Source organism: Vipera ursinii (assembly GCF_947247035.1).
Source record: "Vipera ursinii genome assembly, chromosome: 2".
Lineage (NCBI taxonomy): Eukaryota > Metazoa > Chordata > Lepidosauria > Squamata > Viperidae > Vipera > Vipera ursinii.
Window position 1 is genome coordinate 6,265,025 of NC_139513.1, and position 27,858 is coordinate 6,292,882.

At 46.6% G+C, this 27,858-nt stretch overlaps 2 protein-coding genes and 1 long non-coding RNA gene across 7 annotated transcripts in view; all 3 read right to left on the bottom strand.

Annotated features, from left to right (window-relative positions):
- Positions 1 to 27,858, bottom strand: part of LOC310635946 — an 871,275-nt gene that overhangs the window by 124,897 nt on the left and 718,520 nt on the right. The gene's annotated exons all lie outside the window — the stretch shown is intronic.
- Positions 612 to 8,443, bottom strand: LOC310633268 (uncharacterized protein; the record flags this gene model as incomplete). Its single annotated transcript, XM_083350968.1, has 4 exons — positions 612 to 2,818; positions 3,959 to 4,085; positions 5,556 to 5,693; positions 8,087 to 8,443. 4 exons carry the CDS (start codon positions 8,441 to 8,443, stop codon positions 981 to 983), a joined length of 2,460 nt encoding a protein of 819 aa, XP_083207094.1. The 3' UTR covers positions 612 to 980.
- LOC310635925 (zinc finger and SCAN domain-containing protein 23-like) lies at positions 11,572 to 21,927 on the bottom strand. Of its 3 annotated transcripts, none has more exons than XM_083355315.1 (3): positions 20,797 to 21,927; positions 19,942 to 20,082; positions 13,349 to 13,570 (listed from the first exon to the last, which is right to left on the bottom strand). In XM_083355315.1, exons 1-3 carry the CDS (start codon positions 21,208 to 21,210, stop codon positions 13,466 to 13,468), a joined length of 660 nt encoding a protein of 219 aa, XP_083211441.1. In that variant the 5' UTR covers positions 21,211 to 21,927; the 3' UTR covers positions 13,349 to 13,465. The 3 variants fall into 3 exon arrangements, with proteins under 3 accessions (XP_083211440.1, XP_083211441.1, XP_083211442.1); XM_083355316.1 differs by lacking the exon at positions 13,349 to 13,570 and adding an exon at positions 18,236 to 19,004; XM_083355314.1 differs by lacking the exons at positions 19,942 to 20,082; positions 20,797 to 21,927 and adding an exon at positions 17,821 to 18,232 and having other exon boundaries at positions 11,572 to 13,570.

Sequence of the window (27,858 nt, forward strand, 5' to 3'; positions counted from 1 at the left end):
ATAGGGTTTCCTGCCTGAGCAGGGGGTTGGACTAGAGGACCTCTAAGGTCCCTTCCGACTGTTATTCTGCAACTGTAAGGGAGAAGTAATTGAAACTAAATGTTAATTTTTTAACTTGAATAGTTAGTATTAGTGATTGTAGTATAGTATAGGGTATGGTATTTAGTAGCAAGAGAGAAATACAAGGAACTACTCAATGTACAGTCATGGCCTAAAAAGTATCTCTGAGGGAAATCTACACAAGAAGACATACAATCCCGCTTTTTTCTGGCCTCTTTCCCTCAGCAGCTCCCCTCTACTTCCAGAACTAAAGCTTTCTCCCCAAATAAGGAGTTGTGGGTACACTTCTTTCAGACTCTGGCTTTGACCAGATGGGAAAAAACGGCAAATCTTGTCATTTCATGAGTTATGGATAGAAGCATACAGGCATTTATGCCTGGCGATTGAGAATAAAAAAACAGGGAAAATTATCTACCCTTTTACCCTAGCATGTTCCAAGGAAAAGGAAAAAAACCACACCATTCCAAATAGATTCTTCAGTAATTAAACTAAGAGAGAACTCTAGCCAAATTTTGGAATTGAATGGGCTGTTGGAGAGAAGGAAACGGATATTTGCCTTTATTAAGGTTGGAGTCCATTGAGGTATTTGTGTAATGGTCAGTTTCTCACTACCATAACATTTTTAATCCATGCAGCTCATCCAGACGCACATTTTTGTGGGTTTAGGGTCAGTCTTGGTATTCAGAGTTTGAGGTATTTCTCCCAAGTTAAGATCTGGGAAAACAAGGGCATAAATTCCAAGGGCCATTGGAATATTTTCTCACACGGGGCTTTTTATTATTCTCCCATGTGGATCCCTTTAGGTCTGATAATGTTACTCATCCAACTGAACATTACTCTGCTGTACACAAATTTCTAATTTTCCCACGAGGGCCCTTTTTTTTTTCCAAAAGAGAAGACTTGAGTGGAAAGCTTCCAACTTATGGTTTTTCTCTAGTGTGGATTCTTTCATGTTGTGAAAGGTGATTTGTCTGGTTGAAGCTTTTCCCACAATCTGTGCATTTGTACGGTTTCTCTCCCGTGTGAATTCTTCTGTGTTTCATAAGGTTCGCGTTCTGAGTGAAGCCCTTTCCACACTCCGGGCATTTGTAGGGTTTTTCTCCCGTGTGGATCCTTTTATGGCAAATGAAATTACTGTATTTACAGAAGCTCTTTCCACATTCCAGGCACCTGTAGGGTTTCTCCCCCGTGTGGATTCTGACATGGGTTCTAAGACCCGAATGCCCACTGAATTTCTTTCCACATATCAAGCATATATATGGTTTCTCACCAGTATGGGTTCGTTGATGTCTTGTAAGGCCATCCTTATAGGAGAACCTCTTTGCACACTCCATACATTGATAGGGCTTCTCTCCTGTGTGTTTCCTTCTATGAGATGTAAGTCGACTGCTTTTATTAAAACCCTTTCCGCACTCCGGACATTTATACGGTTTTTCTCCTGTATGAATCCTTTTATGGCAAATAAAATCACTGCTGCAACTGAAACTCTTCCCACAGTCCTTGCACATGTATGGTTTCTCCCCCGTGTGAATCCTTGTATGTTGCAAAAGCTTATAGTTTTGATTGAAACATTTTCCACACTCCGCACATTTATAGGGATTTTCTCCCGTGTGAATTTTTTTATGCTGCAAAAGGCTACCATTGTGACCGAATCTTTTCCCACACTCCATGCACTTGTATGGCTTTTCCCCCGTATGGATCCTTTTGTGGCAAACAAATTGACTGCTCTGATTGAAACTCTTTCCACATTCCAGGCATGTGTATGGTTTCTCCCCTGTGTGAATTCGTTTATGTTGCAAAAGGTTGCTTTTCTGACTGAAGTTCTTCCCGCACTCCAAACACCGATAGGGTTTCTCCCCTGTGTGGATTCTTTTATGTTCCACAAGGTGGCAATTTCGCCTGAAGTTCTTCCCACACTCCAGGCATTTGAATGGTTTTTCTCCTGTGTGGATCCTCTTGTGGCAAACAAGAACGCTGTTGTCACGGAAACTCTTTCCGCACTCCGTACATACATACGGTTTCTCCTCGGTGTGGCTTCTTACGTGCTTCACAAGGTTTGAACGTCCACTGAACTGCCTCCCACACTGCAAGCATGTATACGGTTTCTCCCCCGTGTGGGATCGCTGGTGTCTTGTAAGGTGACCACTCTGACTGAATCTTCGTCCACACATCAGGCACATATATGGTTTCTCCCCTGTGTGGGTCCGTTCATGTATGATGAGATTACCTCTCTGAGCGAATACCTTCTCACACCGAAGGCATTTATAAGGTTTCTCCTTTGGGGGAATTTCGGAAGGTAGACTAAGTAACTGTTTCTTATTGAAATCTGTCCCACACTCAGATGGTTCCCCCTCTGGATGGGAAATTATATGCCTGCTGAAACTGAACTTTCCCCCACAATTTATAAATGCACAGGGTGTCTCTTGGGTGTACAATGGGCAACGTAAAGCAAGGTAGGAGGCAGAGCTGATACTTTGCCCATCCTCTTGATATTCATATTGTTTCTCTTCAGTCTCGGTTGCAGAATATTTAGTGAAATATTTGTCTCCTGTGCCACATATGAGATATTTCCCCTCTTCTTCTCGATGGTGAACTTCCTGGGTTGGGAGATAAAGGACTTCATTGGATCCAGGAGATTCCTCCTCTTCACTCACTTTACAGCTTTTCTTAATCCCTCGTGATGGTTCTTGATTCTCAAGCGTGCCTTCTTCAGACTTGGCCATTTGCTCCTTGTAGTTCCCATGCTCTTGTCCGTAAGCTTATTTGAAGGAAGAAGAAGGAACAAAAAGGAAAAAAAAAATGTCAAAACCCATTCACGAAAGAAAAGTGTTGCAGACATTGTTTCTCTCATAAACAAGATTTTACTGGCTTCGTCGTCGTATACCTAGAAGACTATAAGACTTCCTTTAAATGCCATGAGAATACGGAGAAGATGCTAAACTGCCAATGCATGTGGAATCACTGCAGAAATATTAAAGTACGTATTTTCACTGCTTCTCTATTCGCCGCGTAACTGTTTAAAAGTATGAACTGGATTCACGGCTACTTACATTCTTGAAACCATTCCCGGTTTCCAGGCACCTTCTCCAACAGTAGCCTACACAACTATCTTGGGCTGAAGCACTCAAGGGAAAAAAGATGCCATTTATTCTCAGCCTTGTGGGAAATTTACAAAATGATTTAGGTAAAGGTAAAGGTCGTTTCCAACTCTAGCGGCCGGTGCTCATCTCCGTTTCAAAGCCAAAGAGCCAGCGCTTGTCTGAAGATGTCTCCGTGGTCATGTGGCCGGCATGACTAGATGCCAAAGGCACACGGAACGCTGTTACCTTCCCACTGTAGTGGCCCCTATTTTTCTACTTGCATTTTTACGTGCTTTCGAACTGCTAGGTTGGCAGAAGCTGGGATGAGTAACAGGCGCTCACTCTGTTACGCAGCACTCGGGATTCGACCCACGAAACATCTGATCGACAAGCTCAGCGTCCTAACCCACTGAGCCACTGCGTCCCTTACAAAATGATTTACCCAGAGCCAAAAAAGAGAGCCTTTGACGTGACAGCCAGTACGAAAACTGCCACTGGTTATCTAAGAAAATGGATGGTTGTAAACAGATGACAGAGACATTCAGGGCACCATCTTCATCATCCAAAGCTGTTTAGGCGATCTGCTCTTGAATCAGATCAGAGAAAATTTATCGCCTTCAATAAAAAAAACCTTCCTCAAAGGATCAGATGAGGAAGAATCTCAGAAGGCATCTGTGCTACCAACTTCTTCATATATTTATTTTGCACTTAGGAAAAAAAAGGCCCAGAATGTCCTCCTTCTAGCAAGATGGCTTTTTCCCTCAACCCCTTAACAAAAGACTTTCCACAATTAAACCCAGAGCAAAGTGGTGCCTTACCCAGAGTGGCCACAGTCATAGAATTTTCCAGCATAACATCTCCATATAAGGCTTTCTGGCTGGGTTCTAGCAGTGCCCACTCGTCCTCCGTGAAATACACAGCCACCTCCTCAAACGACACCGAATCCTGAAAGTCAAAGGAAACATTCCTTAAAAAAGAGACCCCAGAATGTTTTCTCCAAGATTTTCAAACCTTCTGTTCTGTACCAGCCTGCTACCGGCCCTGCAGAAAAGGCAGGGACAACCCCTTTACAAACGGCAAGAGGCTGGAATTAAGCCTGCCAAACTTATTAAGATAAAACAGAGCAAAACAAGACACCAACCATGAAACAGGAGCTATGAAACAGGAACTATTCAAGCGGTTGCCTTCAGCAAACCAGCCCTCCCATGCATTCCCCTTTTATACAGTTCAGGGTGTGGCTTCTCTCTGCCTCCTTCCGAGGTGCCCCATTGCCTTCCTCTGTTTACTCCTGATTGACTGCCTCCTGCGTCGGGCGTCCTTGAACAGGGCCAGCTGTGGGTCATCTTCATCCACGCTGTCAGGCTCATACAGCTGGGTCTCCGTCGTGACCAGGTGGGAGGGGCCTGGCTGAGGGCTCTCATCAGCAAGATCTTCAACCCCCTCAGCAAGCTCTTCAACACCCCCCTCCTCCTCCTCTGAGTCATCCGACCCAACTGCCGAACCCACAGCCTGACCCTGAATCACAACACCTTCTAAAAAAGGAGTTTTGCGAGAGAGAAAATGCTCCTCTTTCTGACATGGTATCGGGTTTTATGGCTGCCTTTCCAAAGAGTTCGTATCTCACATATTGCACTTAAGCTGATTAAGATTTAACGTTAATGCTGTCCTCTTGCTATAGACAGACTTCTTTGTTTTGTGAACACTCCAACTATTAACGATAGTGAATATACAAAAGAAGCCCAAAAAAAAGGCCGAGCGCCAAAGAATTGAGGCCTATTGAACTATGGTGCTGGAGAAGACTCCTGCGAGTCCCTTGGACTGCAAGGCGATCAAACCGGTCAGTCCTAGAGGAGATCAACCCTGACTGCTCTTTAGAAGGCCAGATCCTGAAGTTGAAACTCAAATACTTTGGCCACCTAATGAGAAGGAAGGACTCACTGGAGAAGAGCCTAATGCTGGGAAAGATTGAGGGCAATAGAAGAAGAGGACGACAGAGAATGAGGTGGCTGGATGGAGTCACTGAAGCAGTAGGCGTGAGCTTAAATGGACTCCAGAAGATGGTAGAGGACAGGAAGGCCTGGAGGAACATTGTCCATGGGGTCGCGATGGGTCGGACACGACTTCGCAGCTAACAACAAACATACAAAAGAACCAATTCCTGCTGTTGCACATCCCAAAACATTGCCAAGGCATTCATTTTAATCAGTTGCAAGCACAAAACCCCGCAAATATACAAGTGATTCCATGAATATATTCGACTTCTCAATGCGTTTCGTTTCAACACGTAGCTTAAAAGCAGGACCATGCCATTGAATCCTGATATCAACATCTGATCTCCTTATGATGATCTGCACTGAGTTTAACTGACAGAAGCAGATCCCCAGATGTTTCCTTATTCTTACAAAGCTTCCCTACCTGAGTTGTTGCTGCTTTTTCACAAAGAAGATCTTGATCCTTCTCAGAAATTCTCAACTGCAGCCCCATAGATGGACTGGAGACAGTTTCTCTTCCTTCAGGCGTTTCCAAGAGCACCGGCTTCAAGGGCTCCTGCATCTGAAATTAGAGCCAGGATGACAGAAGAACAACAGTTAAAACAATTGAACATTGGAACAAGGGGATCCTTTTTTTTGTCTGCAAAGCTGGCCCGTGTTATATCCATAGTTGGAGACGTAAATTCCCTCGGGATTCCCCTTCTTCCTGTGGAATAATCTGGGTGGGGAAAGCCCACTCTGGAACTGAAAATGGGGAGAAACTAAAGTCTCTTCCACTGTCACAATCTGTATTTGTGTCTCCAAAGTTGGACTGTGTTATATCCATAGTTGGAGATGCAAATTCCCTCTGGATTACCTTTGCCATCCTATAGAATAATCTGGAGGTGTGGGGTGCAAACACCACTCTGGGACTGAAAATGGAAGCAAACCAAAGCCTCTTCAATTGTTACAACCTGCATTTGGGTCTCCAAAACTGGATTGTGTTTTGGGTCCAGAGTTGGAGACGCAAATTCCCTCGGGATTCCCCTTCTTCCTGTGGAATAACCTAGAGGAGAAAAACAGGACTCTGGGACTGACATGGAGCGAAACCAACGCCTCTTCTATTGATGCCCCACGTTATATCCAAAGCTGGAGATGCAAATTAACTTGTGGTTCTTTGGGATTATTCCACCTGCGGAACAAATCTGGAGCAGGAAACACCACTCCGGGAATTGAAAATCGAGGGAAACCAAAGCCTCTTCTCAGTGCTTTTTTTGTAAAGGAAAAGGGTGCCGGAACTCACACATGTCATACAACCCGCCTTGCCTACTCTGCAAGGTTCCATCCCAAAAAGGTGCCGGAACTCCGTTCTAAGCGTTCTATGAGAAAAAAAGCCCTGCCTCTTCTATCGTGTCTCCAAAGCTGGACTGTGTTATATCCATAGTTGGAGATGCAAATTCCCTCTGGATTACCTTCGCCATCCTATAGAATAATCTGGAGGTGTGTGGTGGAAACACCACTCTGGGACTGAAAATGGAAGCAAACCAAAGCCTCTTCAATTGTTACAACCTGCATTTGGGTCTCCAAAACTGGATTGTGTTTTGGGTCCATAGTTGGAGACGCAAATTCCCTCGGGATTCCCCTTCTTCCTGTGGAATAACCTAGAGGAGAAAAACAGGACTCTGGGACTGACATGGAGCGAAACCAAAGCCTCTTCTATTGATGCCCCATGTTATATCCAAAGCTGGAGATGCAAATTAACTTGTGGTTCTTTGGGATTATTCCACCTGCGGAACAAATCTGGAGCAGGAAACACCACTCCAGAAATTGAAAATCGAGGGAAACCAAAGCCTCTTCTCAGTGCTTTTTTTGTAAAGGAAAAGGGTGCCGGAACTCACACGTCATACAACCCGCCTTGCCTACTCTGCAAGGTTCCATCCAAAAAAGGTGCCGGAACTCCGTTCTAAGCGTTCTATGAGAAAAAAAGCCCTGCCTCTTCTATTATTGTGTCTCCAAAGCTGGACTGTGTTATATCCATAGTTGGAGATGCAAATTCCCTCTGGATTACCTTCGCCATCCTATAGAATAATCTGGAGGTGTGGGGTGGAAACACCACTCTGGGACTGAAAATGGAAGCAAACCCAAGCCTCTTCAATTGTTACAACCTGCATTTGAGGACCCAGATTGTTGGGGGCAATAAGCTGACTTTGTAATAATGCCGCTTGGGGGGGGAAGCCCTAATAAGCAGGCATATACATAGAATGAAGGCTATTGCTAAGCACATTGATTTGTGCTTTAAATTGTAAGCCGCCCTGAGTCTTCGGAGAAGGGCGGGATATAAATGGGATTTAAAAAAAAAATGTGTCTCCAAAACTGGATTGTGTTTTGGGTCCATAGTTGGAGACGCAAATTCCCTCGGGATTCCCCTTCTTCCTGTGGAATAACCTAGAGGAGTAAAACAGGACTCTGGGACTGACATGGAGCAAAACCAAAGCCTCTTCTATTGTTGCCCCATGTTATAACCAAAGCTGGAGATGCAAATTAACTTGGGCTTCTTTGGGATTATTCCACCTGCGGAACAAATCTGGAGCAGGAAACACCACTCCGGGAATTGAAAATCGAGGGAAACCAAAGCCTCTTCTCTTCTATTGTTGTGTCTCCAAAGCTGGACTGAGTTTGGGGTCCATAGTCGGAGATGCAAATTCCCTCTGGATTACCTTCGCCATCCTATAGAATAATCTGGAGGTGTGGGGTGGAAACACCACTCTGGGACTGAAAATGGAAGCAAACCAAAGCAATTAAAAGGGGTCCATTGTCGGAGATGCAAATTCCCTTGGGATTCCCATTTCTCCGTTTTATGGAATAATCTGGAGGAGGATAATCCCACTCTGAAAGGGGAGGGAAAATCAAAGCCTCTTCTCCATTGATGCACTCGAGCTGGGCAAGGAAAGCGGGAGGAAGGGATCCTCTTCTCACCTGCGGCCGCTCCTCCCGGGCCCGACCGAATAGGGAGCAGCCTTCGGCCGGGCTCCCGGCCCGGGCACCGGTCTTCGCCCGACACCCCCGCAGCCAGCGCGTCATCTCTGGAGGCAACGCGGCCAGGAGCCGCTCCAGGATCTGCCGGTCCTCCTGCCCAGCTTGGCCGTTCCACTCGGGCTTCAGCCAGCCGGGGCAAAGCGGCTGCTGCAGGCGGCTGCAGAAGACCGGCTGGTGCCCCGCCGACGCCCGGCAGAGGAAGCCCTCCGCTTCCTCGGAGCCCCGCGGCGGAATCGGCTCTTCCTCGGGCTCGGCGGCAGGAGGGTCGGGCGCTGGTCCCGGACTCGGCGAGGCCATCGGACGGACCAAATTCCCTTCCCCGCGGCGGCGCCAGCTGCCTCTCCCCTCCCCGCCGCCTCCTTCTTTCCGGGAAAGCGGGGAAGAAAAAGCCTCCCTGGCAAAATGGGATCACGCTTCCTTCCGGTTTCGATCTGCCATTCTTCGCCTTCGGGAACCTCGGACTACGGGCGAGCGGGCTTTTTTCCCTAGAGCGGGGGTAGGCAAACCTTGGCTCTTTTATGACTCGTGGACTTCAACTCCCAGAATTCCTGAGCCAGAATGGCTCAGCTTGGAAACCTCTCCCTTTCCCCTCAGCATGGCTGGCTCAGGAATTGTGGGAGTTGAAGTCCACGAGTCATAAAGTAGCCTAGGGCAGGGGTAGGCCACCTTGGCTCTTTTATGACTTGTGGACTTCACTCCCACAATTCCTGAGCCAGAATGGCTCAGCTTGGAAACCTCTCCCTTTCCCCTCAGCATGGCTGGCTCAGGAATTCTGGGAGTTGAAGTCCATGAGTCATAAAGCAGCCTAGGGCAGGGGTAGGCCACCTTGGCTCTTTTATGACTCATGGACTTCAACTCCCAGAATTCCTGAGCCAACATGGCTCAGCTTGGAAACCTCTCCCTTTCCCCTCAGCATGGCTGGCTCAGGAATTCTGGGAGTTGAAGTCCACCAGTCATAAAGTAGCCTAGGGCAGGGGTAGGCCACTTGGCTCTTTTATGACTCATGGACTTCAACTCCCAGAATTCCTGAGCCAACATGGCTCAGCTTGGAAACCTCTCCCTTTCCCCTCAGCATGGCTGGCTCAGGAATTCTGGGAGTTGAAGTCCACAAGTCATAAAGCAGCCTAGGGCAGGGGTAGGCAAATCTTGGCTCTTTTATGACTGGTGGACTTCAACTCCCAGAATTCCTGAGCCAGAATGGCTCAGCTTGGAAACCTCTCCCTTTCCCCTCAGCATGGCTGGCTCAGGAATTCTGGGAGTTGAAATCCACAAGTCATAAATTAGCCTAGGGCAGGGGTAGGCCACCTTGGCTCTTTTATGACTCGTGGACTTCAACTCCCAGAATTCCTGAGCCAACATGGCTCAGCTTGGAAACCTCTCCCTTTCCCCTCAGCATGGCTGGCTCAGGAATTCTGGGAGTTGAAGTCCACCAGTCATAAAAGAGCCGAGGTTGCCTACCCCTATCCTAAAGTGTCCCCATTCCGACAGCCTCTCCCCCCCTCCTTTAAAATGTCTCTGGCGTTCTCCCCCGCTCCCTTTTATTGCAAGGAGCCCACTGCTGTCAAAGCTCTCTCGCGCACGCTCCTTTCAGGTCTCTAAAGGAGATCCCCAAGTACGGGTAGTCCTCGACTTACGACCACAACGCAGACCAAGTTTTTTTGTTGCTGAACAAGACATTTGTTAAGCGAGTTTGGCCCCTCGACTTACGACCACAATGGAGCCCAACGTTTCTGTGGCTTAAGCGCCACAGCCACGTTGCTAACAATTGCAGGGATCCACTTAACGACAGCGGCAAGAAAGGTCACACAAAACTCACTTAACTGTCTTGCCTAGCGACAGAAATGTTGGGCTTCATACTTTTGCTCGTCAGTAGGTTCGCCCAAAGTGATAGCATGATCTCGGGACACCGTGACCGTTGTAAATACGAGTCGGTCACCGGGAGGCTGACTTTGGATCCCGTTTGACCCATGTGGATGCTCCAACGGTCGTAAGTGTGGAAAATGGGCGTAAGCAGGGCTTTTTTTTCCATAGAACGCTCAGAACGGAGTTCCGGCACCTTTTTTGGATGGAACCTTGTAGGGTAGGGAAGACGGGTTGTATGACACGTGTGAGTTCTGGCACCTTTTTCTTTTACAAAAAAAGCACTGGGCGTAAGTCACTTTTTTGAGTGCCGTCGTGACTTCGAATGGTCGGTAAATGAACTGTTGTTAAGTCGAGGACTACCTATACTCATTGCACTGTCATGAACTAAAAAGCAGTCTCTGGGTAGGGAAATCTACATGAAAAAAACAGCAATCACGTTTTTCAGCCTCTCTCTCCCACCCACCCCAGCAGCTTCTCTCTCTTCCCACAGCAAAACTAAAACATTTTCTTGAAAGAAGAAATTATGGGGACTCTTCTTCTAACCCCGTTAGGAAGATCCTACTTGTGAGAAATGATGCAGCTTCCTTCCTCCATCTTGTAAATGCCAGTGCCATCAGAACTCACTCCCTCACTCCACCCTAATTTTAATCATGGTTATTTTCTTGCCCTCTTATCCTTCCTACCACAGCAAATGCAAGAGCCACCCGTATCAAAGGTCTACAACATGGCTTTGACCAGATGGAAGTGATGGCAAATAAACAAATTCATTTCATGATAGAAGCATCACGCATATGCCTGGAAATTCAGGATACCAAAAAGGAGGAAAATCATCTATACTTTTAAAAGGATACAGCCTCAGAAAATAGGGTGTTCAATTGGGAAGTGTGGGGGGGAACCCAATTTAATTAATTAAACTGAGGGAGAACTCTAGCCAAATTTCTGAAAAGTTGGCTAAAAGTTAAGATTTTGGAGAGAAGAACATGTGTATCTATTTATTAAGGTTGGATGGAGTAGACGGAGGTATTTGAGTATTAATCAGTTTTACACCATTATCGTTTTTGTAGCATTTGTCTGGATTCTGCCATTCTTATTCTGTATTGCGGGACAATCCTGGACAAGATTTTCTTCTCTTCTGTGGGACACCTCATGAAATACTTTTATATGCCTCTTGGATGCTTTTTTGCAAGGCTAAACATTCCCCACCAGCCTCAATTTGTTTTCGTGGGACAACTGATAAACCCTGTTAGCCTTCATTAGAACAATCCCAAACCGAATCTCTTAAATTGGGCAGAGGAATCAAGGTTGGTCTAACAATGTTTGGATGTGTCTTTGGTGAAGACTTCAGTAATATGTGTGTGTGTGTGTGTGTGTGTGTGTGTGTGTGTATGTATGTATGTATGTATGTATGTATGTATATGTAGGTCTTGGTGTATTTGGGTCTCTTCCTGTGTAGGACTGAAGGTGTCTTGGCAACGTTTCGGCGAGGTCACACTCGTCATCTTCAGGCTGGTGTCTTTGGCTTCACACAACCACAAGCTTTGCACAAGCACAAAGCCGAAGACACCAGCCTGAAGATGACGAGTGTGACCTCGCCGAAACGTCGCCAAGACACCTTCAATCCTACACGGGAAAAGATCTGAATATACCAACACCTACATACCTGCACCCGTGAGAATCTACGAATACATACACACACACACACACACACACACTTTCCACAATATATGTTTATCCCAAGTGGAACTTTTCTGGGATTCAAGATGACATGTCCCATTAAAATGGTTCCATCCCTTGATACAATTTTTTCTGTATGGATCAGCCCTTTCTATATTCCATACATTTATGATCCACGGAGCTCATGTAAAGTCACATTTAAAAGTCCTGATAGTCAAGAGTTTATACATACTTCAAGTGTTTCTCCAAAAATAAAATCTCTCGTGGGAAACAAGGGCATAGGTTCAAAGGGCCATTTGAGACTTTGCTGACTCTGGGCATTTTTAAGGTTGGCCCATGAGGTTTCTTTTAGGTCTGATGAGTCTATTCTTCTCATGGAGTATTTCTCCACAGACCACATATTTCTAGTTACCCCCATGAGGGTCCCTTTTTTTCAGAAGAACGTATTGGAGATGACAGCTTCCGAGTTACGGTTTCTCTGTTGTGTGGATCCGTGTGGTGAAAGATAATTTGAGTGGTTGAGGTTTTGCCCATTATCTGCGCACTGATATGGTTTTTCTCCTGTGTGAATTCTTTTGTGTTTGATAAGGTTCGCGTTCTGAGTGAAGCTCCACACTCCTGGCATTTGTAGGGTTTTTCTCCCGAGTGGACCATTTTGTGGCAAATAAAATTACTGTACTTACGGAAGCTGTTCCCACACTCTATGCACCTGTAGGGTTTCTCCCCTGTGTGGATCTTTTCATGGCTTCTGTGCTCTGAACGCCCACTGAACTTCTTCCCGCACATCCGGCAGGTATACGGTCTCTCCCCATTGACGTCTCGTAAGGACATCCTTATAGTAAAACGTCTTTCCACACTCTGTGCATTTTTAAAGCTTCTCTCCGGTGTGTTTTCTCTTATGAAATGCGAGACAACTGCTAAAATTAAAACCTTTTCCGCACTCCGGACATTTGTATGGTTTCTCTCCTGTATGAATCCTTTTATGGCAAATAAAATAGTTGCTACAACTGAAGCTTTTCCCACATTCCTTGCACGTGTGCGGTTTCTCCCCTGTGTGGGATTGCTGATGTATTTTAAGGTAATCGCTCTGCCTGAATCTTCTTCCACACACCGGGCATACATATGGTTTCTCCCCTGTGTGGGATCGCTGATGTCTTTTAAGGTGACCGCTTTGACTGAATTTTCTTCCACACACCGGGCATACATATGGTTTCTCCCCTGTATGGTATCGCTGATGTGTTTTAAGGTAACCTCTCTGACTGAATCTCCTTCCACACACCGGGCATACATATGGTTTTTCCCCTGTGTGGGTCCGTTCATGTATGATAAGCCTATTTCTCTGAGCGAATGTCTTTTCACAACTCAGACATTTATAAGGTTTCTCTCCTGGGGGAATTTGTGGGGAGAAAATAGGTAACCGTTTCTTACAGACATCCGTTCCACACTCATATGGTTTCTCTTCTTTATGTGAAATTATATGACCGCCAAAACTGAAACTTTCCTCACAATTTATAAATGTATGCGGTGTCTCTTTGGCATATGACGGGCAATGTAAAGCAAGGCAGGAGGCAGAGCTGATACTTTCTCCATCCTCTTGATATTCATATTGTTTCTCTTCAGTCCTGCTTGTAGAATATCTAGTGAATTCAGAGTTCTCTTTGTCTCCTTTGACACATCTGAGATATTTCCCCTTTTCGTCTTCTTGGTGAGCTTTCTGGGTTTGAAGGCTATGGACCTCACTGTGATCAGAAGATATCTTCCCTCCATTTCTTATGCAGCTTCTCAAAGCCTTTTGAAATGTGCCTTGATTTCCAAGGATCCTTTCTTGAGACTTGATCGTATGTGATATTCTAGGGTGCTTGTCATTCTCATGCTCCTGCCCATAAGCTAATTTGAAGGAAAAAGAAAAAAAGTTAATCTCAAAAATTGTTCACAAATAAAAAGAGCTGGAGATGTTATTTGGGTACATGCAAGATTTTGCTGGTTTCCTTGCAGGCCTAAAAAAAACAACTCCTAGGTTTGATTTTACTTATAGCTCTGGCTGAAACACCATGTTCTTTTGACACTTCTCCACTTTTTATTTTTCATCTTACACACTATTTTATTTGCCACGATTTTATTCGTGAGGAAAAAACCAATTCCTAATTTCATGAGGAATTTCTGCTTTTTCCTCACAAACAAACATGGCTCTTGGATTGTCTAAAGAATGAAAGATCAGGAGCAAGGGGAGATCAAGACCAAAATGGAAAAATAAGAAACAACTTCTGGAGGCAAGTTGTTCCTCTGATTAATTGTTTAACTATCAGGAAATTTTTCCTCAGAATACACTAGAATAACAGAGTTGGAAGGGACCTTGAAGGTCCTCTAGTCCAACCCCCTGCTCAGGCACGAAACCTTATACCATTTCAGACAAATGGCTGTCCAGTCTCTTCTTAAAAAGCTTCAGTGTTGGAGCATTTACAACTTCTGAAGGCAAAGGTGTTCCACTGTTTAATTGTTCTAACTGCCAGGAAATTTCTCCTTAGTTCTAGTTTGCTTCTCTCCTTGATTAGTTTCCATCCATTGCTGCTTGTCCTGCCCTCAGGTGCTTTGGGGAATAGCTTGACTCCCTCTTCTTTAGGGCAACCCCTGAAATATTGGAACATAAGAAGAATACGAACACTGACATCCCCTAAACTCTGCAGAAGATGTTGCCTAGCCTGGTAACGAAACGTTGGGAAACCAACCCACAAGCTCGGAGAATGAACGCTTCACCCTCAAAATATTCCTTTTCTGATCTGATCTATTACCTGGTTTTTAGGGTTGCTTCTCCCAAGATTTCAAATCTCACGTATTACTTTTAATCCGATTACAATTTCAACCTAATGCAATTCCTCTTGCTATTATTTCACTTCTTTGTTTTGAGTACTCCTGTGAATACTCCTAATAACAAGTGGTCTGTCCAAGATGGGAGAAATTGAAAACCATCACCACGGCATTGGTCAGATAGAAAAATCAGGTCCAGGCTCAAGCCACTAGAGCAGGGGTAGGCAACCTGGGCTCTTTTATGACTCGTGGACTTCAACTCCCAGAATTCCTGAGCCGGCCATGCTGAGGGGAAAGGGAGAGGTTTCCAAGCTGAGCCACGTTGGCTCAGGAATTTTGGGAGTGTAAGTCCACCAGTCATAAAAGAGCCAAGGTGGCCTACAGATGCACTAGAGCAGACATGTCAAACACAAGGATCCGGATCCGGCCCGCGAAGTGGTTTCATGTGGCCCACAAAGCCATCCTGGAAACAGTGAGGGAATGGCCCCCACTGCCTTGGCCCTGGCCCAGAGACCCTCCTTCTGCCAGAGACCCTCAGATCTGTCCCACTCCTGCCCAGGCCCCCATAGGCACCCTTGATGCGAACGATGTAGAGCTGGCCACGCCCACCCAGTAGGCCATACGCACTCTAGCCACACCCACCCAGTAGGCCACATCCACCCAGGCCACACCCACCTGGCCCCCTAAGGGCAACCGCAATGCTGATGCGGCCCTCAGTGAAATTAGTTTGACACCCTTGCACTAGAGTATTATGTGTTGGGACCGGAATGACCTGGGACGAAACCAAGGCTGGCATGGTGGCCATGAACTCCCGAGCTGACTCTGACCCCACACACAGAAAAGGCAAATTAGAAGTCCCCCCCCCCCAAGTCCATAAATCTGGGGAACTCCACCACCATGCTCCATGCCTGGACTCGGACTGATAACGGATCTGAGCAGTTTTAATCCATTCAACTATTAACTTTGATTGGGATCAGCTTTGGAGAAAGGAGCTTTGCAGACAACACAGACTCACCCCCAACAAACTGTGCCTGTCTTTAACAGTGAAGAAATCCAGGGCAGAAAAAACATTCCTGCAGCCAAGAAGGCTCCACACCCACTTGCCCCACTCAGGTGACCCTTAGGACTCAGGTAAACCTCCAAGTGGCCTCAATGACTCTCTGAAAGAATGCAAATGACCAGCTGCCTGCAAGGAGTATTAAATCCTTCCGTTTCCCCATCATCCAGTCAGAGCTGAAGAAGCTTCTTGGATGAGAAGCGCAACGTCTTCAAAGAAAAACAAGAAGGTCCAGTTCCTTCCTGAAAAAAGCACCTTTGGAGAAAATAGTCAAACCAGTGGAACACTGTGCTACCCAACCTCAAACCCGGTAAAGGTACAGGTTCCCCCGCACATGCGTGCTAGTCGTTTCCAACTCTAGGGGCCGGTGCTCATCTCCGTTTCAAAGCTAAAGAGCCAGCGCTTGTCCAAGGATGTCTCCGTGGTCATGTGGCCGGCATGACTAGACGCCAAAGGCGCACAGAACGCTGTTACCTTCCCACCGGAGTGGTCCCTATTTTTCTACTTGCATTTTTACGTGCTTTCGAACTGCTAGGTTGGCAGAAGCTGGGACGAGTAACAGGCGCTCACTCTGTTACGCGGCAATCGGGATTCGACCCGTCAAACTGCTGACCTTCTGTTCGACAAGCTCAGCGTCCTAACCCACTGAGCCACCGCGTCCCTTTTGAAGTACTAGGTACCGTTCTATAAAGCCTTAGTAAGACCACACCTGGAATTACTACATTCAGTTTTGGTCGCCATTATTATAAAAAAGATGCTGAGACTTTGGAAAAAGTGCAGAAGAGAGAAACAAAGACGATTAAAAGGCTAGAGACTGAAACATATGAAGAACAGTTGCAGGAATTGGGCATGGCCAGTCTAGAGAAAAGAAGGACTAGGAATGACATGATAGCAGTGTTCCAGTATTTGAGGGGCCGCCGCAAAGAAGAGGGGTTAGGGTCAAACTGTTTTCCAAAGCGCCAGAAGGCAAGACAAGAAACAGGGAATGGAAACTAAGCAAGGAGAGAAGCAACCTGGAATTAAGGAGTAGTTTCCTAACAGTGGGACACGGTGGCTCAGTGAGTTAGGACGCTGAGCTTGTCGATCAGAAGGTCGGCAGTTTGGCGGGTTGAATCCCGAGTGCCGCGTAACAGAGTGAGCGCCGGTTGCTCGTCCCAGCTTCTGCCAACCTAGCAGTTCTAAAGCACGTAAAAATGCAAGTAGAAAAATAGGGAACACTCCAGTGGGAAGGTAGCAGCGTTCCGTGCGCCTTTGGCGTCTAGTCATGCCGGCCACATGACCATGGAGACGTCGTTGGACAAGCGCTGGCTCTTCAGCTTTGAAATGGAGATGAGCACCGGCCCCGAGAGTCGGAAACGACTAGCACGCATGTGCGGGGGAACCTTTACCTTCCTAACAGTGAGGACAATTAACCTGTGGAACGGTTTCACACCAGAAATTGTAGGTGCTCTATCCCTGGAGGCTTTTAAGAAGAGACTGGACATTTGCACAGCCACTTCTCTGAAATGGTGTAGGTGTAGGTCTACTTCAGCAAGGGGCTAGATTGGAAGACCTCCAAGGTCCCTTCCAACTCTGGTGCCGGAAACATCTGAAATAATAATTAAAAAAAAACATACTTGGACCCATGTGCAACTCACCATCCTGGAGGCTTTCACCAACCAGGAAGGGCAAGGATCTGAAAAGTAAGTTGCTGCCTTGACAGCCCTAAGGATCCTGACCCCTTCCTCAGGTCCAACGTGATCAAGGAGGGACGGGTGATCCTGAACAGGGCCCTTGGGTCACATTCTGCAGATGCAATAAGGCCAAAGAAATAGTAGTGTTTCACCACAACCTAGGAAACTGGATAGCTGTAAGGCAGGGGTCTTCAAACTTGGCGACTTTTTAAGAATTGTGGACTTCAACTCCCAGAATCCCTCACCCAGCCAGGGCTGGCTGAGGAATTCTGGGAGTTGAAGTCCACAAATCTTAAAAGTCGCCAAGTTTGAAGACACCCTGCTGTAAGGAAACGGTGCCACAGGGGTTCAGGGCAGTATCGTCTGCGCCTAAAGTTGGTTCAGGTTATCTGCTCCTCAATCAAATCACAATAAAAGTTCAGTTGAAAACAGATCTTGTGAAGCATCTACCCATTTTTGCATTTATTTACTAGGGTGTTGGGGGAGAAGGAAACAAAGGCAGAATATCCCTTCTTCTTGCTAGATTAGGTGCTTTCTTGAACAGGCATGGCAACAAAAGACTTTCCACAAATACCTGAATCCAGAGCAAAACAGGTCCTTACCCAGAGTGGCCACATTCCTAGAATTCTCCAGCATGACATCTCTGTATAAAGCTCTCTGGCTGGGATTCAGCAGCGCCCACTCCTCCTCTGTGAAACACACAGCCACCTCCTTAAAAGATACTAAGCCCTGAAAGTCAAAGGATATGTTCCTCAGCAGAAGTCCCAGAAAGTTTCCTTCCAGCTTTCCAATACCCCAAAGATGAGTTTTCCAAGAGAGAAAATGCTCCTTTTCTCACATAAAAGGTAAAAAAGGTAAAGGTTCCCCTGCACGTGCGTGCTAGTCGTTTCCGACTCTAGGAGCTGGTGCTCATCTCCATTTCAAAGCCGAAGAGCCAGCGGTTGTCCCAGGACGTCTCCGTGGTCATGTGGCTGGCATGACTAGATGCCAAAGGTGCACAGAATGCTGTTACCTTCCAATCAGAGTGGTCCCTATTTTTCTACTTGCATTTTTTACGTGCTTTCGAACTGCTAGGTGGGCAGAAGCTAGTAACAGGCGCTCACTCTGTTATGCGGCACTCGGGATTGGACCCGCCAAACTGCCGACCTTCTGATCAACAAGCTCAGCGTCCTAACCCACTGAGCCACCGCGTCCCTTTTCTCACATACCATGTACTAAAAATAAGCTTTGCAAGAGAAAAATACTCCTTTACACCAACCCACGCCAAGCCCCCTCCCCTCCACCAATCCACCTTCCAAGGACCCTGACCTGATATAACCTCAATCACAAGCCTCTCACTGATGACTCACATCGGACCCATCACAAGACCCTCACTTGACACACCCACACCTGAATCCCTTATAAACAGAACAATACGGACATGGACACCCCCTAAGCTCTTCTGAAGATGTTACCTAGCCTGGTAACGAAACGTTGGGAAAGCAACCCACAAGCTCGGAGAATGAATGCTTCGCCCTCAAAATAAACCTTTTCTGATCTGTTACCAGGTTTTTATTATTGCTTCTCCCAAGCGTTCAAATCCCACGTATTACTTTTCATCCGAATGCAGTTTCAACCTAACGCGATTCCTCTTGCCATTATTTCACTCTCTTGTTTTGATCAGCTGTGAATACTCCTCATGACATGCGAATAAAAGCGAACAATCAAAAGGGCTGATTCCTCTGTTTGCACATCCCTAAGTTGGTTGTGATGGAACGCAGTGGGCTGGACTCTAAAAGTTTCGAACCTAGCAGAAATGGCAAAAATTTCAGCATATTTGAAAGATCAATGGCAACAAAGATACATTTCGGAATGGAGAAGATGGATTGATTATATTCAGAATAAATATGGGACTAAAATTTTTTATTTAGCATATGAATGAGTATTAGAATTTAATAAGATGTATTATTACTTGATTATGCTTAATGGGAGTTAAAGTGCAATAGGACAAAGTATATTTATAGATAGTTAGCTTATTCTAGCTTAAGTTTGTTAGATGCAATACCCTGTATTCAGCTCTGGGAAGTCGGGGGGGGGCATAGGGGGAGGGTAGGGCGGGGTTTCTATGGGGAGGTGGGGGGAAGTTGGGGGGGAGGGGGCGGGAAGGGTGGGTTTTCGGGGGAGGTGGGGTCAATTTATGTTTAAAATGTATTGTAAAACTTTTCAATAAAAAAGGGCTGATTCCTCTGTTTCCACATCCCTAAGTTGGTTGTGATGGAACGCAGTGGTCTGGGTTCCCAGGAGGGAGGGGGAATCCATTCCAGAGGAATGAGAGACAACTGAGTCCCGATATTTTACGTGGTGAGAAAAAGGGTGAAGACTGCCCCTCCCTAATAACACTCAGCGGACATGGGAGCTGCCGATAACCAAATGCTTAGTCTGGCAAGACTTTTATCTATAGGTGAGGCAACAATAAAGAAGTCGGCTTGGAGAATCATCCCGTGTCATTCATTTTAAATACAGGGCCGCGATCTATTGTAGGCGCAAGAAAACGTAAACACTCCACCCATTCCGTTTATGAATTGGATTGCTCAGTATATCGCGCTCAACAACACCCATCTTGGAAGCAAGATCTGCCGCCGCTTCCGGATGTTAACGCTAGGCCTCCTCGTCTTGATCGGCGCTGGATCTCATGATGAAAACAGATACCCAAATGACTCCTCCTTCCGACGAAGCTTCCCTACCTGAGCAGCTGCGGATCTACCACCAGGAGGATTTTGATCCTGCTCAGAGAGGCTTCCCCATGACTGCTGCGTAGATGAACGGGAGAGACCTTCTCTCACCTCAGGCGTTTCCAAGAGCACCGGCTTCCAGGGCTCCTGCATCTGAAATAACAGCCAGGATGACAAGAAGAACAAAAATTAAAACGAAGATGGAATACTGGAACCAGGGGATTCTTCTCTGCCTCCAAAGCTGGTGTCAAGGCTGCTAACATCGAATGTTATTGCTTGACAAGAGATGAAGAAGTAGCCATTTCAAATGTTAAACTTGTGCATTGCTTGAAGAGATTCAGTTTAAGGTTGGGAGGGGGGACGAGTAGGATTGCACTTTCAAGGCCAGTTCTAACTAAAGAAGATAAGACCTTGGCGGGTTTTCTAAGGAAAGGGAAACTGGATTCTTTAAATTGATTGGAGAATTTGATTAATGACAAAATTAGAAAGGTGGAGAATTTTGTTTTAATATATTGTGCGAGGGGGGGGGCGCAGAGATTTCAGATTCCAGCTTCCTTCGAGCAAGCATTTGCCGGTGTATTAGGCGAATAAAGGACTTTTAAGGTAAACAGTGCCTCACAAGTCACTTGAAAAGCCCAGATGTCCGAAACTTGACAGCTGGACTGCGTATTATACCCATAGGTGAAGGTGCAAATTCCCTTGGGATTCACCTCCCTCCTGTGGAATTATCTGGACAGGAAAACAGCACTCTGGGCCTGAAAGGGGAGGGAAACCAAAGACTCTCCTACTGTTACGACGTACATTTGAGGCGGGCAAGGAGATCGGACCGTCTTCCTGAGGGGATCCTCCCAGGACGGAGCCTCTCACCTGCTGTCTCTGCTCCTCGGCCTGGCTCAGCAAGAAGCCTTCGGCCAGGGCCACCGCCTGGGAGCAGCTCTCCACACCGCACTCCCTCAGCCAGGCCGCCATCTCCGGGGGCAGCAAGGCCAGGAACTGCTCCAAGATCACCAGGTCCATCACTTGAGCTTTGGTGCTCCTTTCGGGCTTCAGCCACCGATGGCAAAGCTGCTGCAGGCGGGTGCAGTCTGCCCGGGGCCCCGCCGACTCCTGGTAGACAAAGGTGCAGAAGTGCTCGGGCTCTGAGCCCGCTGGTGGCTCTTCGGGAGGCAGGTTCTCCAGCCTGGCTCCAGCCTTGGCCTCCCCACCCTCCTCGGGCTCGGCGGCAGGAGAGCTCGGGGCTGCTCTCCTCCACCCACTGACTCCCGACCTTGGCAAGTCCATCTTCTGGGCCGAGCAAGCCGAGCTTCCCCACGGCACCTATTCAGTTCCTCTCCTTCTCGGACACGTCTGGCGAGGATCTCGACTGCTTCACTATGGACAAGCAGATACCCAGCATGCAAACACAGCGAGCGGCGTTCCAGCTCCCTTTGCAAGACCCACCGAAGAAGAGTCCAAAGGAAAGGTTAAGCAATTCCCACCTGAAGGAGAAAGGCCTCCGAGAGGATCTTCTTGGTCAATTCCAATAATCAGCTCCTCGTGATAAGGGCCCCTGCTCCTCATGCCACACAGGGCCCCCAACCCAAATGCACACCAGCCAGTGGTGTCTCCACTTCTGCTGGTCCAGCCTCCATATCTAACTTGAGAGAGTCAGTGTGTAGCAGTATGTGGGAAGGACCTTGGGAGCCAAAAGAAAGGCAGCTGTCAGCCGGACCTCTAACCGGCTTTTTTTTTTTTTGAGAATTGCTTGCTATCGGCTGCCATGGAAACAGGGTGGAAGGACTTAGGTATCTGGGGTGGGAAGAGTGGTGAAGTGTGTGTATCTCTCCTGGGAACTAGAAGGGAGGTTTTTACTCATGAGCTATGGCACTGCTGAGTTAGTTTACACTTTTCCAAGGCCAACCAATGGTAAGGCCACATTTGCAATCCTGCATCCAGTTTTGGTGGCCAAAATCTAAAAAGGATGTTGAGACTGTAGAAAGACCGCGGAGAAGAGCAACAAAGATGATCAGGGGACTGGAGGCTAAAACATATATGGAACGGTGGCTGGAATTGGGTATGTCTACTTTAATGAAAAGGGACGCGGTGGCTCAGTGGGTTAGGACGCTGAGCTTGTCGATCAGAAGGTTGGCAGTTTGGCGGGTCGAATCCTGAGTGCCGCGTAACAGAGTGAGCGCCTGTTACTCGTCCCAGCTTCTGCCCACCTAGCAGTTCGAAAGCACATAAAAATGCAAGTAGAAAAATAGGGACCACTCCGGTGGGAAGGTAACAGCGTTCCGTGCGCCTTTGGCGTCTAGTCATGCCGGCCACATGACCACGGAGACGTCCTCGGACAAGCGCTGGCTCTTCGGCTTTGAAATGGAGATGAGCACCGGCCCCTAGAGTCGGAAACGACTAGCACGCATGTGCGGGGGAACCTTCACCTTTACCTAGTTTAATGAAGAGAAGGACGAGGGGAGACATGAGAGCAGTCTTCCAGTATCTCAGGGGTTTCCACAAAGAAGAGGGAGTCAAGCTATTCTCCAAAGACCTGAACACAGGACAAGAAGCAACGGATGGAAACTAAACGAAGAAGAGAAGCAAACTTTAGCTAAGGAGAAATTTCCTTACAGTGAGCACAATTAATCAGTGGAAAAACCTGCCTCCAGAAGCTAGTGAACGCTCCCAACACTGGAATTTTTAAAGAAGAGATTGGACAGCCATTTGTCTGAAATGGTATAGGGCAGGGGTAGGCAACCTCGGCTCTTTTATGACTCATGGACTTCAACTCCCAGAATTCCTGAGTCAGCATAGCTGACTCAGGAATTCTGGGAGTTGAAGTCCATGAGTCATAAAAGACCCGAGGTTGCCTACCTCTGGTATAGGGCTTCCGGCCTGAGCAGGGGGGTTGGACTAGATGACCTCCAAGGTCCCTTCCAACTCGATGATGATGATGCTTGGAAAGCAACCCACTGCCAAGATATTTTCTTTCCAGAGCAGGCAACAGAATTTCATTTTTAATGTGGGCTCATAGTAAAAAAAAATATGATAATAAAGTTTATCTTATCTCACTATTCCCACGGCTTTGGCTTTTCCTGCTCTCTCCCCAAACCTTTGTCGTCCCCCCCCCCCCCCCCGCAGTAGCGTTGCACAAAGCCGTGGCCAGCATGGCTGGCTCAGGAATTCTGGGAATTGAAGTCCACGAGTCCTTAAAAAGAGCCAAGCTTTGCCTACCCCTGGTATAACCCCAACTCACCACTTTTCCCTCCGGCTTTCCCGGGAAAGGAGCGAGGAGGCGGGGGGAGGGCGAGAAAATGCGCCTCGCTTCCTTTCTGTTTCGGTTTGGGAAAAGAGCAGCTGCCACTCACTCTCGTTGCTCGGTTCCCGCCGCCATGCCCCGCCTCCTCCGCGAGCTTCGGACTGCGGGAGGCAGAGAGTTTTCCTCCTAGAGAGGCAAAGCTCCGGCCGTTTCCCTTCCCTTCCTGCTCCCCCTTTCGATAGTTTGCGGCGGGAGGCTAGCTTACGGTGCTAGCCAACCTCTCTCGCGCATGCTCCGTCCCTCCATCAGAACTGATCTGGAAGGGGACTTGGAGCGGGTGGGGTGGGATGTCTTCCAGTGAGACCCCCCCTCAAGCAGGAGCTTCTCTATATGCGGGTGGTCCTGGGGCAGGGGTAGGCAACCTCGGCTCTTTTATGACTCATGGACTTCAACTCCCAGAATTCCTGAGCCAGCAACCTCGGCTCTTTTATGACTCATGGACTTCAACTCCCAGAATTCCTGAGCCAGCATAGCTGGCTCAGGAATTCTGGGAGTTGAAGTCCATGAGTCATAAAAGAGCCGAGGTTGCCTACCCCTGTCCTGGGGGATCGTTCCAGAGCAGGGAGCGCTGGTGTTGTTCTTCTCCTCCTCCTCCTTTCTTTTTCTCTTTCTCTTTTTTCTCCTTCTTCCGTTCTTCTCTCTCCTTCTCCTCCTACCTCCTTCCTTTTTCACCTTCTCTTTTTCTCTGTTCATTCCGCCGGGACCTGAAGACCTGGCTCTTTGAGCTCTCTGGCCCAGGCTGAGAATTTTTAATTTTAACTGGGTTTTATTTTCTCTCAGGGTTTCATTTATTTTTTTTTAATTTGTTTTAACTTTTGTATTGATTTTCTTTTAAAATCCTGTAAACCGGTCTGAGTCCTTCTGGAAAGGGCGGTATATAAATCTAAATAAATAAAATAAATAAGTAAAATAAGTGCGCAAAGAGCCATTTACGGCTCATTTAAGCAAGGAGCTCTCGTCTCAAAAGTGTTTAAACTCATTAATAGATACAGGCAGTGCTTTTTTTTTTTTTTTGTAAAAGAAAAAGGTGCCGGAACTCACACATGTCATACAACCAGGGCTTTTTTTGTCATAGAATGCTCAGAACGGAGTTCTGGCACCTTTTTTTGGATGGAACCTTGTAGGGTAGGCAAGGAGGGTTGTATGACATGTGTGAGTCCCGGCACCTTTTTCTTTTTCAAAAAAAAGCACTGCATACAACCCACCTTGCCTACCCTACAAGGCTCCATCCCAAAAAGGTGCCTGAACTCAATTCTGAGCATTCTATGACAAAAAAAAGCCCTGGATACAGAGCAGCTGAAAACTAAAAAGCTATTGCTAAGCTACTTTATTTAACGACTTATTTAATCTTTATTAATTGACTAGTGCAGAGGTAAGGCAACCTTGGCTCTTTTATGACTCCTGGACTTCAACTCCCAGAATTCCTCAGCCAGCAGTGCTGGCTCAGGAATTCTGGGAGTTGAAGTCCAGGAGTCATAAAAGAGCCAAGGTTGCCTACCCCTGGATTAGTGGAACAGCTTGCCTCTGAAGTAGGGGCTTGTCATTGGAGGTTTCTAAGAAGAGACTGGACACCCATTTGTCTGAAATAGTATAGGGTTTTCTGTCTGAGCAGGGGGTTGGACTAGAAGACCTCCAAGGTCCCTCCCAGCTCTGTTATTCTGTTCTGTTCTCATTTTTTTCCAGGGGCAGTTTTACCTCTTGCTTGGGTTAAATATGCACAATTCTCTAGGTGAACATATAACTTGCTCCACGTCTGAAAAGCATCGGAAAGTCAAAGTATATGGTTCTGTATCCAAAATCCCCTCACCCAGTGCTTTTTTTGTAAAAGAAAAAGGTGCCGGAACTCACACATGTCATATAACCCGCCTTGCCTACCCTACAAGGTTCCATCCAAAAAAGGTGCTGGAACTCCGTTCTGAGCATTCTATGACAAAAAAAGCCCTGCCCTCACCTCATATGACTGTATAGATTAATCACCTGCAGCATCCTTTTCTCCTGTGTTTAGTAGAACAAGATTTTACTGTCCTCATTTACTTTCTACATTAAATACTTAAGTTTTATTAAACCAAGCCAGGAATATACAAAGTTTGAAATACCCACATTAGTATGAAAGTCACAAAATAGGAGGTGGTGAAAGTCATCTATGACACAAATCTTTATTACATTCCGGCACATGCTTGCTTAATTTACTTAAATTTATGTAGGCACCCATCTCACTAGCGTGAATCTGAGCAGCTTACAAGTATAAAAGAGCAAAAAACCCCAAACATACAGTATATAAATAAAAACAATTCAAGCAATAAATTGCAAACATAAAAGCACAGAATGATGCCAACCACACTTCACAGCGCAGACACCGTGCAGGTTCTTCATACCCATATCCTCCTCCTCAGGGACTTATTTTAACGGGTAACAAGGTTGGGGTCAATGTGACATGGGCGGGGTGCAATAGGAATAGCACTTAGACTTAAGTACCACTTCACAGTGCTTTACAGCCCTAAGCAGTTTACAGTCAGCCTCTTGCACCCAACAATCTGGGTCCTCATTTTATTGACCTCGGAAGGCTGAAGCAACCTTGAACCGGTCAGGATCGAACTGCCAAACTGCTGGCAGTCAGCAGAGTTAGCCTGCAACACCACATTCTAACCGCCTGTGCCATCACGGCGATGATATCCTATGCATTGCCTTAAATATTATCTCTTAACAATTCAAGGTGTGGACTTTTGATTGCAGTTGCACGTGGTCCTTGATTTATGGCCACAATTGTGATCGGAATCTCTGTGCTAAGTGAAGCAGTCCTTAAGTCTCACCCGCTTTTACAACATTTTTTTGCGATGGTTATTAAGCAAATCCAGCTTCCCCCATTGACTTCGCTTGTCAGAAGTCCCCTGGGAAGGCTGTACGCGGCAATCGTGTGACCGAAAGTTGCTCCAACTGTATACAGACATGTCCGTTGCCAAGCGCCTGCATTTTGATCGCATGACCATGGACTTAAGTGCAAGAACAGTCATTTGTAAATCTTTTTTTTCTCCAGTGCTATTGATCATTCAGTGAACGATTGTTAAGTCGAGAACTGCCTAGTTCCCTATTTCGACCTTATTATTTTTTCCGTTCAAAGTGCAGAAGGCAGACTATATTTAAATTTTGGTCTTGGAAACAGTTTACGGACTTTAAAATGTATAAAGAGTATGCCAAGCAGTCAACGATATTACACAAGAGTCTTGGTTTAATCTAATGCCAAAGACATCTGCAGTCGTCAGTTCAGACCACTGATCTGTGCTAATACTCTGCACAGGAGGGAGATGGAGAAAGTGTAGATAACACAAAGTTGACTTTGGAGAAGATGTGCAGAATTGTTGACCAACATCAGCTCAGTCTTGGAAAACAAGACACTGTGAGGAAGAAACTCAAGACTCCCCCATCTGGACTATTTTTGGCATAAAAGAGAAGGAAGGGAAGGGGAAAGAGGTAAGCTTTCAAAATTATGTTACCTTTGCTCAATAAATTTTTGTGGTATTTATTTCCTGACCTGGCATAAAGGTAAAGGTAAAGGTTCCCCCGCACATGCGTGCTAGTCGTTTCTGACTCTAGGGGCCGGTGCGCATCTCCGTTTCAAAGCCGAAGAGCCAGCGCTTGTCCGAGGACGTCTCCGTGGTCATGTGGCCAGCATGACTAGACACCAAAGGTGCACGGAACGCTGTTAACTTCCCACCGGAGTGGTCCCTATTTTTCTACTTGCATTTTTACGTGCTTTCGAACTGCTAGGTGGGCAGAAGCTGGGACGAGTAACAGGCGCTCACTCTGCTACATGGCACTCGGGATTCGACCTGCCAAACTGCCGACCTTCTGATCGACAAGCTCAGCGTCCTAACCCACTGAGCAAAAATCAAGTCTTCTCCATTCCTTGGCCAGGTTGGCTGGGAATTGTATCCAATCCATCTAAGCTGAAAAATCTGACCTCAGAGAATCTTGGCATGAATGGAAGCAACCTAGATGGCCTCTGCAGATGTACATATAGCCCTGTGTTTCTATGGATTGTCCAAAAATGAGGCAGCCATTGGAGAAGCTTGTGAGGGTGATATCTAGCTGGCTTTGCTTAAACAGGTCAGGCCAGCTTTCAAATGGGAGATCACCAACGTATAATCCACTGAACAAACAATATGGACTTGTTTATGAAGTCATCAGATGTTGCGATGACTCCATAGCTACAATGATCAAAATAGTGTAACTAATAGTATTCCCCGTAATACTATTACGTGACAGCAAAAGTTCAACTTTGGAAAAGCAAGATGCTTTGAGCTCTGGTGCTGAAGAAGACTTTGAAGACGCCACAGACAGCCAAGAAAAAGAAAACAACGGATCGTTGAACGAATCAACCCAGAGTTCTCACTCAAGACGCGACAACCAGGCTCAAATTATCCTACTTTGGACACCTTATGCAAAGTCCTAGCTCTTTGGAGAAGGCTTTGGTGATGGGAAAAGTGGAAGGAAAACGAAAAAGAGGATGATCAGCCCCAAGAGAAATGGACTGGTCATTTGCATTCTTTTAGAGCAGATGTGCCCAACCTTTTGGGCAATAGGGACTGGTGCCGTGGAAAAAGGTGATGGGGTTTCGTGTACTGCCTGCATCGCAT

Excerpts from the sequence above, each read along its gene's own strand:
- LOC310635925 (XM_083355314.1), bottom strand. The coding sequence starts at position 17,854 with ATGCTGGAGAATTCTAGGAATGTGGCCACTCTGG. Across the intron at positions 13,571-17,820 it reads TAGGAATGTGGCCACTCTGG|CTTATGGGCAGGAGCATGAG; the intron begins GTAAGGACCTGT and ends CCTTCAAATTAG.